At 44.2% G+C, this 15,868-nt stretch overlaps 1 protein-coding gene across 1 annotated transcript in view; it reads right to left on the bottom strand.

The window, feature by feature from the left end:
* Window positions 1–13,769, bottom strand: part of plce1 (phospholipase C, epsilon 1) — a 46,189-nt gene extending 32,420 nt beyond the window's left edge. Inside the window, exons 1-2 of the mRNA XM_035407221.1 lie at window positions 13,722–13,769; window positions 7,602–7,869 (exon numbers count right to left, since the gene is read on the bottom strand). Of these exons, the coding sequence (XP_035263112.1) occupies window positions 7,602–7,869; window positions 13,722–13,769 (316 nt within the window). The remainder of the gene's footprint in view (window positions 1–7,601; window positions 7,870–13,721) is intronic.
* Window positions 13,770–15,868: the final 2,099 nt, after the last annotated feature.

The following is a 15,868-nucleotide window of genomic DNA, read 5'->3' as shown; positions in this document are numbered from 1 at the left end:
CCAGAAATTCCCAGGTGGAGGTGACAACAGTTTTAAATACCCAGAATCTTCATTTCAGCTAATCCTTCATTAACTGCCTATGGAAGGCCCACAGACAGAATTAGCATTCATTATCCAAGGATGATAAGGTTCATCTCCTAATGTCGGCCCTACTCTCATGAGAAAAAAACTATACAAAATTGGTCACCAGGAGCACTGTTAACTATAAAGAAATAAAAATGGAGAACAGACTGCCAGTTTCACATTTCAATTGAAAGCCATGTCAAAATGTTGTCTAATGAAAAATGAAAAAGTGTTGTACTGTTGTCTAATGAAAAATAAAGTGGTGTCCCTCTGCAACAATGGGACAACAATGGGATGGAAGCTTCTAGAATTCTATCAAATTACCATTCTGAAACTGACCAGGGAAGAGGCTTTAATAATCTGAAATACCTGACGCCAGGATTACTGACAGACTCCCCCCACCCCCCACCCCAACAGCACAAGGCATAAATCTTTGGAATAAATAGCAAATAAGGAGATTGCTCTGAGCACTAGTATCAGTACCTCTGCCTCTTAATTCAATGAATTCAAGCGCTAGAAGAAGAGAGACACAGCACGCCCGCATCAGCTGCACCTAATCCGTCACCGTAATCGACGCGCTGCTTGCCATGCACCTGCTCAATCCACGGAGTTCCAGAGTGTTCCGTCCAGCCGCTGGGCCTCCAGCACAGTTTAAACAGATTTTTGACAATATCAAACAATAAAAAGATGAACGGCTGTAGTTTGCTTATGAAAATGTAACAGATGGCCTAAAAGCTCCTCGCTGTATTGTGTGCCACCTTTTGATGTAAAACAAATCGCCTAGGTGAAAAAAATATTTCAAAATTCATTATGCTGCAAATAACACGCTCTAAAAAAGGTCTCCATCTGATCTTTATTTATTTCCTGCTCTAAATGCATGAAGCAGAAACAAAAGGGGATACTCGACTTTATTTTCATTGCTAATTTCACCGAAAATCCTGCTTCCCCGTTAACAAACCTACCTGACCACACTTCCTCTGGTGCGTCACATTGCGTCCTCAGACACACTTCCTCTGTCTCAAAGGGTCTTTTCACAGAGCTCACTGCCCCGAAACCAGACAGGCAGCGGGGTACTGAAAGATTTTGGAGATTAAATTGTTATTCTGATGAATAGAGGGGAGCATCAGTTCTGATGACTCACTGGAGAGGCCACTTCGCAAGGGGGCACCTGCCATTGTATTGGAATAATCATTACGGTCTAGTCAGAGCCTTCGTCAAAACAAACACAGGGCACGCAGCCCCCTTGGTCAGCCATGCAGCGAATGGCTGAAGGGGCTCGGCTTTGTGACAGTGCCGAGGAGAGATGCTCTCGCACATCAGCATAAAGATAAAACTGTAAAGCTTTCGACAGCTACAATGTGTGCTACTGTTTGAGTAAGTTCTCTATCCTAGCAAATAACCTTGAGCATGTGTGTGTGTGTGTGCGTGTGTGTGTGTGTGTGTGTATGTGTGTTTATGTGTGTGTGTTTTTGTGCCTGTCTGTTTACATGATGACAGGCAGATATATAGGGACTAGCACTAGCACTTATATGTGTACACATGTTAAATAATGCAAAATTACCTCCTGAAAGGCTAGTACCAACAGAAGCCACATACTGTGATTCCTAACATTCAGTCCACTTTGCTTCAGATGACCTCTTGGTAGCCAAATTAAAAGACATTCGTATCATTTTACTCCAACAGAAATAGGCACGGTTATGATTCATTACAATTCTGCATGTGCAAGGCATATAAATACATGTACAGGGCTTACAACACAACTGTCACTCAGTCACAGAGACCATTTACTACAACTAACGTTCAGATGAGTAACTGTACAATCCCACAACTCCACACCCCAAACACGCACTTGGATCCGAGTTCAGAAAATTGCTGAATCTTTTTCAAAAGCAGCGCAGACACATCTAATGAAGTTGCCAGCTTCCCAGCCACGTAAGAGTGAACCAAAAACCACAAAGCTAAAGGCGATGCCTTCGTTTCGGTTCCTTTCGGCACTCAGACCGACGTGAAGCTGTGCTGCCGCTGTGCTGCCGTCCCTCAGCGCAAGGTGCCTTACCTCCAGTATCCCGCTAACGAGAAATAGCCGCGGAAATCAGTTCACAGAACGCGCCAGCGAGGGGAAGGAACGGAGAAGGGAAAGCTGCGCTATCTACTTTGTGAGAGAAATAAACGACACGTTTCAAGGACGCGCAGAGCCCGCGGGGGGGGTGGGGGGGGGAAGAGAGGTAAGAGAGAAGTGCGCACTCACTGATGAGCCGGTAGTCCATCCTCTGAGAGTGCTTCATTTGGCGACAGGACGGAGGAGCCGGGGCATCCGGCGACGCACACTTGTCCGCGCGGGGGTCTAACTGGCAGGCAGCAGTCGCCGAGCTCTGCGCTGCCGGGAGCTGACGCGCTGCATAACTAACGTCCGCGCTCGAGCGCTGCCGTTGGATCCCGAACCAGCCCCCCCCACCGCCCCCCCTCACCACCCCCCACCCCTACCCCCCCCACCACCACCACGCTGCGAGGTCGGGTTACCCGCAGATGAAAGCGGCAGTCAGAGCCGCTCCACAGAGAGGAAATCAGGCATCTAAATATTCGCTCCTGGCCTTTTAAGGCCCAGAGAGAAGGTTTGCAGGGAAAATGCCTTCTGAAAGGGACGAGGTCGCCGTCTAATGAGCGCGGGGTTGCTACAGTCCAAAGAGGGTCCCAAATGACCTTTCGCCATTGTGCTCTTTCAGTAAACGATGACGAACGACTCCCTGGATATTATACCGGCATTACCAGCGTTTGTGTTATCAGGCTCGTCGCGAATGAGGGAGGATTGTGTATACGAACCCTTTGAGCGGTGCGTGTGAAATGAGGCAGCAAAAAAAAGACACTGGAAATTTAACAACAATGACGCAAGATGGCAACATTAAAAATTCATCAACTATTTTCTTAAATGCAATGCACTAAAATCTGGTGTTAAAATTTAATAGCGAAGGCTTTTGTCTGAGTTCAAAACATCACCATCCAAAAACCACACTCCAAAGTACAGCACAATCCAAATATATGCATAAGTCAGAGCTGAAAACACTCACCTTCTACCTGAAAAAGTTTTAGCTTCTCAACTGAGTGCAACCGCAATATAAAAAAATGCAATCATGTTACTTGATCTGCAGAATGCACTCCATCAATAGATTCCACGTTGGGAGAAATTCAGCAGACATTACTTTACCTCAACTCTCTCACTCCAACAACCTGACTCTGTACAGAATGAGGAAACATTACACGCTGCCGACAATTTATTCATCTTCTCCCCGCCTCCACCAAAAAAAAAAAAAAAAAACCCTACAGGAGCTTTATAACCGGACTAAGCAAAGACAAGAACAGTGCTATTGTTTGCCAGCACATGCTCTTTCTCAAAACAAACCGCACGTTGTCCGACAGGACAGTATTTTAGGAGTACCCTCGGCGGCTGCCAAAAGGCAACATAAACATCAATGGAGTCCGGAGCTTGTGCAGTGCAGAGCCCTTCGACAGCGAGCTTCGCTGTTTGACATGGTCCGAACAAGCTAGTTTGTCAAACGATTGCCGTTCCCTTCTCCAGCCTGGCTAACAGTTGTGTCCTGAGGAGGTATTCAAAGCACGCGAGCTTAACCTTGACCCTGCCGCACACGCCGGCTTCCTCCAGCCTACCAGTATTTAGCTTTGCTGCACCTTTGCTTTACACAATAAGTGAGAAGAGCTTATGCGGACCCTGCTGCACATCTCAGAGTCGTCCTGCCATTAATGAATTCAGCTAAAAGCCTGGCACTGAGGCAGGTGGGATTGGATAGCCAGAGCAGCCCTTGAAAATGTATTTCTCTGAAGTGTTTATGTGTAATTAATTACATCTTTTAACCCTCCTGTTCTGTTCATTTTTTAGGTACAGCAAAAATGTTCCCGGGTCAATCCCCATACAGGGGGGGTTTGCAAATACATGAAATGAACAATTTTCATTTAAAATGTTGATTACACTAATTAAGGCCAGTAGAAGAAGTTTCATACTGAAAAAATAATTTTAAGTATTTTTCCTAGATTTTCAAACTTTAAAAAGGGTCAATTTGACCCGCAACATAACAGGAGGGTTAACCTCTTTGTATCCCATTTTTTATTTTCTCCGGATTTGTAATTAGACATATTCATTTCAGCCACTCTTTGGGAGAATTGAAAGCAAAAATTTTTTAAAAGCCAACGTCTCTTGGCTGAGAGCCTTCATCAGGGCAACTGTGAGGTAGTCGGACACAATGTTCCCATTTTTCCACTAAAGTGGCAGTAAATTTTGTATTCAGTTCTCTGTCCTGTTTCATGGCCTCTGGTAGAACTGTAACACAGCACCAGAACATTATTTGTTCTCCACTTTTGGAAGACCTCACTGTTTTAATGGGCTGGTCCAATCTTCCGTCAATTTGGGATAGTGCAGACAAGCGCACACCTCATCCGAAGTGCACGCTGCAAATGACCACTTCTTTTACTGCAGTCCACCCATTTCTTTTTTATTTACTTCAAGAACTGGTAACCACGGGCTGCTGGGTGGCTCATCCTGTTAAGGCATTGTTCTCATGCATGGATGGGCAATGCACAACAGGCTCTTGCATCACCCATCAATAGGAGGACTTCAACTGGCCTAAAGTGCAGGTGTCCAGCTCCAGTCCAGGAGGTCCACAGTGCCTGCTGGTATAACTCCAGTCGTGGAGGGCCACAGTGTCTGCTGGTTTACTCCAGTTCTGAAGGGCCACAGTGTCTGCTGGTTTACTCCAGTTCTGAAGGGCCACAGTGTCTGCTGGTCTGCTGCTTCGTTGGCAGCTGATTGAAAGGAAACCACAAACACCCGCAGACACTGCGGCCCCCTTGGGATCCTGGCCGAGAGGAAAAATATTAAAATTACCTATATCGTCATTCACCTTTGACCCCAGCTGGTTGTTTGTCCGCCGAGCTGCACTTGAAGTGTATTCTATTGCCCAATGTTGATGTAGGCCGAACCTGTGAACAGTGGCATGGCTAACATCACATCCTCCAGAGGAAAGTGGCAGTGGGGGTGGATTGGCGGAGAGACACAGGTGTTGCAAAAGATGAAGGTTCCTTTCTGGGGTGGACAGACTTCCTCAACAAAGGAGTAATACAGCATTATCTTCGATGCACTACAGAGAACAGCAATGCAAGTCCTATTCGTAAAGTAGACTTGCCTCTACTTCAAAGTAAATCATATAAGCTGTTTCAGGTTGTTTTATAGTGTTATGTTTCAGGCTGTGTTTTCGTCATCTGTGTCAAAGGTCAAATTTTAAAAAAATGACAGAAGCTTAACAGCATGAAACAAAATGGAAAGAATGAACATGACTTCAAATGGCACACCTTAAATTATTAGGAACAGGTTGTGGGTAAGAGCATACAACGTAAATTCCATCTAATTCCAAACATCTGAAGTAGCCTACAGTGCATCTATCAAAAGCAGTTTATCTTTTTACATCTCAGCCGGGTCTGGCTAATGTTTTTTTTTTTTACTGGATGTTGCACAATGAGGAACGCACACCCTGTTTACATTAGGCCGCCTCACACCCATCCCTGTGAAGCCGTTCGGCGTGGGCTCGGAGAAAAATGCTCCCCATCCGTTTAGAAAGAAGGAATGCTCCTCGCCTCTGACTGCTGGTAATATCTGGACTGCGGGGAAGGCGGGGGGCGGCGGCGAGTCGTCCTGCCGAGCCGAGCGGCGGACGCCGGGTCACGTGGCCCTCTTTTCCAGATTGGTTTTAATAGAGGACGGGGCTTGATTCACACCGGCTCATTGTCATGCTGAACAGCGCAGGGGAGGGGACGGCAAGGTCGTATTCTGATGAGAGATCGGCCACCGAAATTTACGCAACCCGGGATCTGATTAGCAGACAGCAATCAAGCGGAGCACTCGTCCTCTCATCACAGAAGCAGCGGCCTCTTTCAAGTGCACATTAAATCTGAATTTACTTCCAAAAATCTTGAGGAGAGAGTGAAAGAGAGCTGTCGACAATCATAAGGCAAAGTTCCTGAAGTGGGTAAACATGCCACTCCCACCAAACGTCAATCTCAAGCTTCACAAGGTCAACAAGACCTTGGATTTGCCCGTAAACACAGGAAACAAATTAATGCTGCAATTTTAGAAGTATCAAAAGAATACTCTCTTCCTGAACACCCGAGTGAAAATTGGTCCGTTTTTGCTAAAAGAGAGGAAAAGATGTCCATTGAAGGCCAAACACGCGGCTGATAGCCAATCGGTGCCTTTAATCAAGCGGTATAAATAATTCAACAATTCAAAGGAAACGCATCGCACAGACTCTCACATGTATGAATAAAAAATAAACGTGATTAGCACAGCGTAGGATGGAGAGGCGGACATGGAAGAGATGAAAACCACAAGCCCGTCTTCCCACAAACACCGAAATGGGAACACAAGTGGACCTGTGGGAAAATGGCATGGGAAGCTACTGGGAGGGAAAATCCATAATGGGAATCCATCACAACCCCCCAACCCACCCCCCCCTCCCATTCAATATCTATATTAGAACTAACCACAGTTACAGTAGCCGTACCGTACCAATAAGAACTGACTTTTCCCAGTATAAACACATGAAATACAAAACCCACATAATAGGTAAAGGGTTAAATTTATTCATGAAATGACGAAAAGTGCACTGAAATGTTTCATGCTCTTCGTTACTGCGGTGTTGCTTTCATTGTGAAGTCAATGAGTCAAGTTAAAATTTGATGTGAACTGCAGGAAGACAAGCTTTTCACTGCCATAAATTTGCCTGCGCTCATTAACGCCTCCGGTCATAACATACTTTTTAAACCAATTTATGGTTGTAAAATGTGGCATATGAGCGTATTTTTAAAACATCCCCCAAGACCCAAAAATGGAACAGTTATTAACACAGAGTAACGACTAATTATCTGTGTCTTTAATCAAAGGTACTGTGAAAAAAAAGCCAGTGAAGTTTCTTTTCATTCACACCTTCACTCCATTACACATCACTGTCCTGGCTACTCTAATACAGCTTGGATTTATTTCAGTCATATCAATTTTTTTGCAATCCATACCCTACTAGGGTACAATTCCATTAGCACTGGAGAGCCGAACCACAGCCCTGTCTGGAAATGCCTTGTAGTTACACAGCCTGGGTATGGTCAGAAAAGGTGAATTCTGCTGATGTCATGCATTAATCATTCAGATATTTTTTATAGCAGATAGGGGAGTGTGAAACAAGATTAACTGAGCGTCTGTTTGTGCAGCACCAAACGCAAACAGAGGAGCCTAGGAGCGGAGATATAACCAACTGCCTATCACATTCCAAACAGGACCTAGCAAAAACCAGCTCACATTGTACCAACTTACAGTAAAAACCACAAGGGTTTGAAGGAAACAAAGAAATACAGTTAAAGTGACCACCGAATAGAACGGGAAACTAAGACCAAGAAACCAAAACAAACAGGAACAGGTACGCTAGCAGGAAGAGCCCGCGGGCGGGGACTGGCACGGACGAGGACCGGCGCGGCGTGCCCACCTTTGAGCATGGCCCTGCCCGTGGAGCCCACGGCGACGCCGGGGAGTCCGCTGCGGGCGCCGACGGACGCGGTGGCCTCGAGCAGCGCCCCGGCGAGGAGGGCGGAGACGGCGGTTCTCTGCAGGGAGGCGCGGAGGCTAGCCGGCCGCTCGCAGGCGCATGACCGCGCGTCCCACCAACACGTTCGCCGCCAGCCGGACGCAGCGGAGGCCAGGAGCTTCCTGGATGGGTGCAGCAGGTCCTCTTCAATGCTCAGCACATAGTGGATCTGCCCACACACACACACACACACACACACACACTGTCAGACAACTCAGCAACCACAGGGATTCAGATTTCTAGGACGCTGTGGCCTGAACTTTTTTCTTTTGACCCATTATACAGTTAAATAAACTGAGCATCATGTGTGCTGAGGGGGAAGGGAGGTTTAGTCATAGATATTACAGGGTATTAAGGATCAGTACAAAATTGCAAAGCATTTGAAAGGTTAAAGAGGTTAAAGTGACAGCTCATCATATATACAGCGGGTTGCACAGAGGGTTGGTAATAGGGGTTGTCTTTATAGATCACAATATTTAATTATACGTCTACAGAAAGCATATGCGTACAGTATTAGGTAAGCACATGCGTACATTCTCTGGACCACGAGCAATGTATTACATTTTATATTGCTAAACTGTAACATTTGCTGAAAGTGCATTTAGCACAGCAGCTGTCATGGAAACAAAGTGAAACCTGTGATAAAAACCTTGACACAATCACACCCAAATGACCCCTAGAGACCTGAAAACATACACATGAACAAAACATCTTCTGCTGCAATTTTGTGTAATTGGTCACTTTCCTTCCTTCCTGTTGACCCTTCTACAAGCAGTTAGCTGATTGGCTAGCGTTTTTGTCTTGCCAAAAGGGGCATGGAGGTAACTCTGCTGACCTAATCAAACAGGCAGGGTTATGTGACAGACAGAGCCAGCTTTAGACTTTAGCCAGCATCTTGTGCTCACCAGGGGGATCATTAATTACTATAGGTGGCACATAGTCTGCATGTTTGCGTGATGCCTAAGGCTCTTGTTTGATACTAGGTCGAAAAGGAAGTGTGTACACTGTTGGTTGGTCCATCCATAACACCATTACTAACAAAGTGGTTTCAACTGGCACAATTTCCCAATCAGCAAAACTTAGCTTAACTGATTTCCAGGGGTAGCCTGCAAAGTGGTACAGCTGCCAAACTGCTTAAAATTACACAAACATCGCATCATTTTAATCAGCTGAAAGGGTTCAGCCAATTCAGACAAAATATTACAAACAAGGATCAAAAGCCAAGCAGTGCATGCTCATAAGGCTCACTGCATTTTAATAAGGCTCTCCAATTACCCGCTCACAAAAAGAAGGTGCATTCTCCTTTTTTCTTTGTTGAAGGGGGAGGCATTTGCATGTTCCAAACCATGGAAATGTCAAAACCATTAAAAACCACAGTTCTCTTTCACCGAGACGACCCAATTCATTCATTTTTAATGCTTTCGGCATGTCAGAAAGTAAAATGGAGCCACCTCGAATGCTCTTTCCAAAAACACAGCACGATATGGCTCCAGCACGTGCGTTACTTTACACGGCCTGTCCTCTGCCACAAATACACTGAACAGCCAGTTATCACTGATAGTAACATCATGTGCTGCTCCCGGCTGCCTCGATTGCCACCAAATTCTCTATATTCTTTCCCTCAACACACTGGACAGTCATTGCATTTTCAGTTACTCGTTGCATTTACAGTTTCTAAGCAACCAACTCACCACAGTTTATATGGAAAATAACAGCCACAGAATCAGAAATACAACTCAGACGGCCCCTCAGTATATTGTTCAGAAGCGAAATCCTTGGGTCCGATAGCAGACCCAGAGATCTGTGATGCCACGCATGAGGATCATACAGTGTAGTCCATAAGCGTTTGGACAGCGACACATTTTTGTTGTTTTGGCTCGGTACTCCAGCACATTGGATTTGACACGAAACAATGAACAGAAGGTTAAAGTGCAGGCTCAGCTTTAATTTGCACCCATTTACATCCATATTGAGTGATACGTGTACCAATTACAGCCCTAAAATGGGGGGACTATGTAGGCTATAAAAAGGGCAGTAAATCCTATACGGATCACCTGATATGGATGTAAATACCCTCAAATTAAAGCCGACAGGCTGAACTTTAACCTTATATTCACTGTTTCATTTCAAGTCCAATGTACTGGAGCACAGAGCCAAAAGTACAAAAATTGTGTTGCTGTCCAAATGCTGCCCAAATACGGACTGCACTGTATTCCCAACCAGGATCTTTAATAGAGAAATTCCTTATACAGGCTACAGATGTGACACGTGTTTTAGCTGGTTGACACTAAACAACACAAGAATACTGTCGTTTTTCAAAACTTGGTCATGTGCACTAATGACTATTAGGCTAACCAAAGGACTGTCTGTCATTGAAATTTTCACTAATATTTCTCCAAACCAGAAAACTTGTGAAGAGAATATGGACATCAAGAGGTATCATAGGATTAATTACAGATTCCCTGCCCAAACCTCTCAATAGCTCTCTGGGACCACACAGTTTAGTTCAAATCAATCAGACACCTGGTGCACAAAGTGCATTTGCAGGAATCTGGTTGAAAAACTACACACATTAATACTTTGTCTGCCCACAAAGCCATGTACATCACTATTGGCCTGTGCAATGCACAATGTTTTAACTGAATATATCTAAATAGCTGGAATGGTCAAACAAATTTAAGTTAAGTTTGAACTCTTGAATATTTTTAATAACTAAAGTTAATTTTCGACTTGATGACTATACTGTAATGTCACGAAAAGGAGAGAAAATAAATATTCAGATGAATGCAGTTCAATTACCCTTGTATAAGAAAACGTGCAGCACAGTATTAGTATAAATGTCTGCTAGGAGAATGAGAGAAGAATAAACAACAAAAAAACAGTGTCCGACGCCTGAGACATCATTTTCACCTGAAAGAGAAAAGATAAATTCATGAAGAGCACTCCAAAGTGTTATCTTCGACAATTTCCTAAGAAGCATCTCAAAGCCGTTTCAAGGCCGAAATGAAAAAGGCGAGAACAGAAAAGAATGGAAGATGTAGGTCAACCTGTCCTGATATTCAGACACTACAATCGCTTTTTTTTCCCCCCACTTCTTTTTTACCCCATCCGGCTCTATAGGGAAGAGCAATCAGGCGGCCATTACTGACCCTAACAGCAGTCCTGACAGACACTAATTCAGTGCTTGGAAAGCCCATGTCCGCCATCAGAGAAGTTCTACCGAGATTCTACAAAAGTGCTCCACCACTGCGAGTCAGGTCTGAGCAGTAAAGCAGCCACATCACCCCGCGTCCTTCTCCTCTTATTTCTCTAATGCACTTCTGAGGTAACTTGGACGTCCTTCAAATCCGAAGCTGCAGCCGTCAAAATCTTAAAGGGGAACCACAGACACGGAAATAATTCTGTATCACAACGCAAAGTCACTGCAATGAAACGGCTGGGCTTACCAGACGTTGCCACCAAACAGAGACAGAATGCAAGGTTGATTTTCATGAATATTTAAAAAAATAGTCAAATTTAAAACCATCATAGAGATGAAGAATTCATAGTCCATATGAGATAGCCTACAGCAATCAGATTTAACATGCCAACAGGGTTCAAACCAATACAGCACTCCAATCAGGAAATATGTGGCTTCCATGAAATAGACGCGTGACTCGTGTTTCTTTCAACATAAATGTGTCAGTAACTTTCAACACTTGTTCATTACATTTGATGCCACTTGATGTTAGGGTTTCCAGGAAAATATATTATGAAAAATAAAATTGACATAAATAGAGTAATTCATTGTACAGATTCTTGAAGGTTTATTGCATAAACAATTTAAAATAAATAAATAAATAACACATTTCCGGGTGGTTCATGCGTCCAGTTAACAGAGAACTCTCTGACCTCCATGCCCACAAGCTACAGTTTGTGAATTTTTATCCTTAATTAGAAGATTATTGCCGAAGCAAGAGGACACATGCTTCTCAATAAAGCTCAATGATGCTTTGCAAGTCAATCCTTTCAGGTTTACACTCACAGGAGCTGGTTGAACAGCTGCATTAGTCTCTGCAATAGGGAAAACTGGTTTCCATGGAAATTAAATAAAAGAAAAAATCAGACGAGCCTGACATTTGAAAAACCGATAAAGAAACAGCCTATTTACTGGCTCAAGGTTCATAAACACAAATCACCTCTTGCAGGACCTTAGAGAAATATTGTACCCAAGCTACACAAATTTAAAAGTTTGATGTCCTTCATGCCTTCAGATTGAACTGTATGGTCCATTTCAGTAAACAGTAATAAATTGCAATGTTGTCTGCATGGTACTTGTGACACAGAAGACTGTGGACAGTTTTATGTGTTAGAAGACACAGGCAATTTCTGTAAACCATCTGCAAACCTAAACACAATGTAATGTTGCCAAAAGCAAGGTTGGTTTAAAAAATATCAAAAACGTACAATCATTTAAAAGACATACTGCATACATTTACTATACAAAATATTATCCACTACCTTATTTTGAAGGTAGAAACACATACCAGTGGAACACTGCAGACTGACTAATAAACACGCAAAGCAAAAACAAAGATGAACAACATTTTTCATTGTTGTGTTTCTCGTTATTGCATGATATGAAATTCTTTACAAATGGATGTGTGAACTTACAACTGGAGCCGCCACCTGTGCCTCGAGTAGCTCCTAGTGCGACTGTTACTCCCCTAATAAATTCATGAGCCAGTGAATATTTTCCAGAAAAAAGGAGAGGAAGCACTGACTGGAGGAGAGGTATATTTCTCAGCTTGAGCCAGTGGATGACTGGAGTATCCAGGGGAGGAATTGATATGACAGTAACCCTAGGAACACTGGCTGAACTAAATCCACCCAACCCAATTCCAGCTGTGGCACTGCAGACCCTTGGTAATATGCTGTAAAACCGATGAACACATTCGCTTTAACTTGTACAGACAATCATTTCTGAATAAAAGCAAAATCCCAATATTTAAAGCTTTTCTTTCATGTGTCTCACCAGGAAGAAACTCGACAGAAAGTCCACAAAAGGCCTTTCCACTTACTGGAGTGTGTTCAGAGATAATTGCTCTTTTCATGGGATGGGTTTCCTGTTTTCAGAGTGATCAAAATCAGTTTACGGTTGTCAGATTTTAAACTCTACCCAAGGGACAAAAAGCAACGAGACAGCACGTTCAGAAACGCCCCCCCTCGAAACTAACAAAGTTACAAAACCATAACCTTGTGTTCCCTTTCCGGTAAAGAGCACAAACATGTAAGCTAACAAATCAAGTATACGAGCAGGTAGGCTGCAAACGGCGGCCATTTGAAGACAATCCAAGCGCTTCACGGTCTGCTTTCTTGCCAGACTGCTCCCTTTTATCGATTTTATTCGAGCCAAGATTTTATGGGGTGTAATCCCATTGCGATGAAGCGAGGCGGGACAGGAGACAGATCGGCAGAGCCCGTAAACAGACGCTAATTTCACCGCTCGAACGGCGCGGGCGGGAGACGGCCGGTGAACGCGGGCCGTTATTGAAACCGGCGACGGGGACAGCTCGCCGCGTCTGGCCCCCCCCGGGACGCCCAGCGCGCCCATCGGCACGGGTTCCAGAAATCACAGGCAGACCGGTCGCACCGGTCAAGATTAAAGGAAGCTCGAAAAGCGGAAACGGCCAAGTTAATTTGGGCCAACGTGACAATTTCAAACTGTGTGATCTTGCAGGACGCCAGTTGTGAATGTATGTTCTTGCGTTTAAATGGTATGGGTATTAAGGTGCGACAAAAGAGAGGCAATAACACAGGATTACAGGGCTGAAACTTTTTTTTTGTTGCTGTGGATCTGTGGATGAATGATTGAATGATTAGCAATGTAGTTTTTCATGTCAATTATATCTCAATCGTCAATTCCTGTATAAAATTAGGCATGTTTTGCCAGTGAAAGCCGTCCATATGAAATGCCTGTACTGCTGGTAAATAATCGGCACAATGAAGAGATCCTCATGGGCCCTAAAGGGTGGAGATTACCGGACCGGCCGAGCCAAGGACTCTGGCTCCAGAGGGCATGCCGTTCATGTTCCCGAACCTCGGCGGAGCGCGGGACGGACCGCTCGTCGCCCGCCGGTGTCCCTGGAACCCGAGACGCTCTTTAGAGCGACGCGGCGGGGCTCAGGGGCTGCAGACGCGCAGGAGCGCCGGGAATGCGCCGCCTTTGACGTCCGCCGAGCAGCTGCGTACGGCGCATGGCACGCGAGATCACGTGGACCCCCTGCGGGGACGAAAAGCCCCACACCGGGGCTGCTAAACCCTCTTCCTGGAGATCCACAGGCCTGTAGGTTTTCATCTAAACCCTAATTTTGCACACCTGATTCTATTAGTTAGCAGCTCAACGAGATCTCTAGCTGTTGAATGAATTGTGCTTTGTTAGGGTTGGAGTGGAAACCTACAGGACGGTAGATCTCCAGGAACAGGGCTGGGCAGCCCTGCTCAGAAGAGTTCAAACAAGCGGCTACTTGCGGTACAGTATCAGCATGTCTGGAAACCATCTGCTGTAGGCATGTAGGGCAGTTCTGCGTTTCAGACATAAGGCCATAAACCTGAATGCATAGTAGTTACATATACATAACTGAGGAATGCTACATTCATTTTTAATTACTATTGTAATTCAGGATATTCTGCTGTATGTTCATAGCCCATAGACTATATATGGTGTTTTCATCTTTTTGTGCATGTTACTAGTGCCGCAAAAAATATTAAATGCCTTTAAAATTTCACTTTACTTATTATTATTCCAAAATATGTTGCACACAGAATTACAACCAAGTACAAGCTACTACTACAATTTGAGACCTAAAACTTAACATCAGTTTATTTCAAGATTCTCCAAAACATGGATTACTTGATTTTTCAGGAAGGTTAACTTTCTCCTTTGGATTTATGACTGCTTCCTGACAGAGGACTTGCGGGCACTATCCTGTCTGCCATGTTGCACAACACACCACCATCCTGGTGCCTGCCAGTCGGAGAGAACTGCATCCCAATTTATTATCACATTAAATCATACAGTAAGGAAGGGCCTACGCTGTCACGCAGCGAGCATGTCAACCATCTTTTCCCGACATTAATTAGGCCAGAGCAGCCTTTCACAGGCTGACTCAGTGCACTGCTCTTCCGATATGGAAGCGACCTGCAGATCATTCTAGCATTCCGGGCCCCGGGTCATGTGACCAAAACAGCCCGCAGCTGTCTCAGCCACGCAACGAAGAAGTGCTTGGCCCATGAGCTGGGATGTTTGTGTGGGGAAGTGGCACAAGCATGGTGGTCTAGGGTTACAGGGTTTTTCATTTTTTCTTTTTAGGTGGGTGGGTCAAAGAGCAGTGCATGCCATATAGGCTAGTAATTCAAAGATTCTAATTAGGCTATTTCCAGTGGAGTTTCTTGATCACATGCTAAGTCATTTACAGTACACATGTCATTAAAATAGCTAATCTTCACATTATAATTTGAGAAGAGCAGCCCTAAAAAAAAAAGTCTTCACTGTTCACCGGGGACAATCTACTGAATTTGTTGAAATTCCAGGATTTAGGGGTTTCAAATAGGTTTTTTAATGTATTTATACACATCTACAGTTCTTCTCACTGCAGTAGTTTTATTTCTAAATTATTGCTTGAATCCATTCTTACTTATCTAGAAACTGTGTCTTGTTACATGTGTTTTGCCATTTGAATTGTTTTTATTTGCTTAGTAGCCATTTTCTCTTTTTAGAGCTGTTGCTAAAATGCATTCTTTGTGGTTTGAGAGAAGGAACTGACAAGCTCAGATTGGCTGAATAGACCCTCTGCGGACAAGAATAGGCCAATGTTCCAATACAGGTTCAAAGAGAGAAACTGCATGAACCTTAGCACACAAAAGTGTGCTAGTGGAGTGGCTATATATAAAACTGGCACAAACTGAATGAGGGTTCAAAGCAGGTTTCGGATGAGCAAATGTAGCACACGGTAGTGCTAATTACCTTAATTCAGTACCTGGCTAAGAAAAGATACGTAGAATAGATGCAGGATAATCAACAAAAGTTAAATGGTTCTAACCATTAGCAGTGCCATAACAGCTTGGTGTTACTTGAAATCCAAAGATAGGATACTAATGGACAAATCAGGGCAATAACATCACACACC

This window comes from Anguilla anguilla, chromosome 2, assembly GCF_013347855.1.
Source record: "Anguilla anguilla isolate fAngAng1 chromosome 2, fAngAng1.pri, whole genome shotgun sequence".
NCBI classification, from domain to species: Eukaryota; Metazoa; Chordata; class Actinopteri; order Anguilliformes; family Anguillidae; genus Anguilla; species Anguilla anguilla.
The sequence above is the reverse complement of the archived record's forward strand: the minus strand, read 5'-3'. Positions and strand labels throughout refer to the sequence as shown.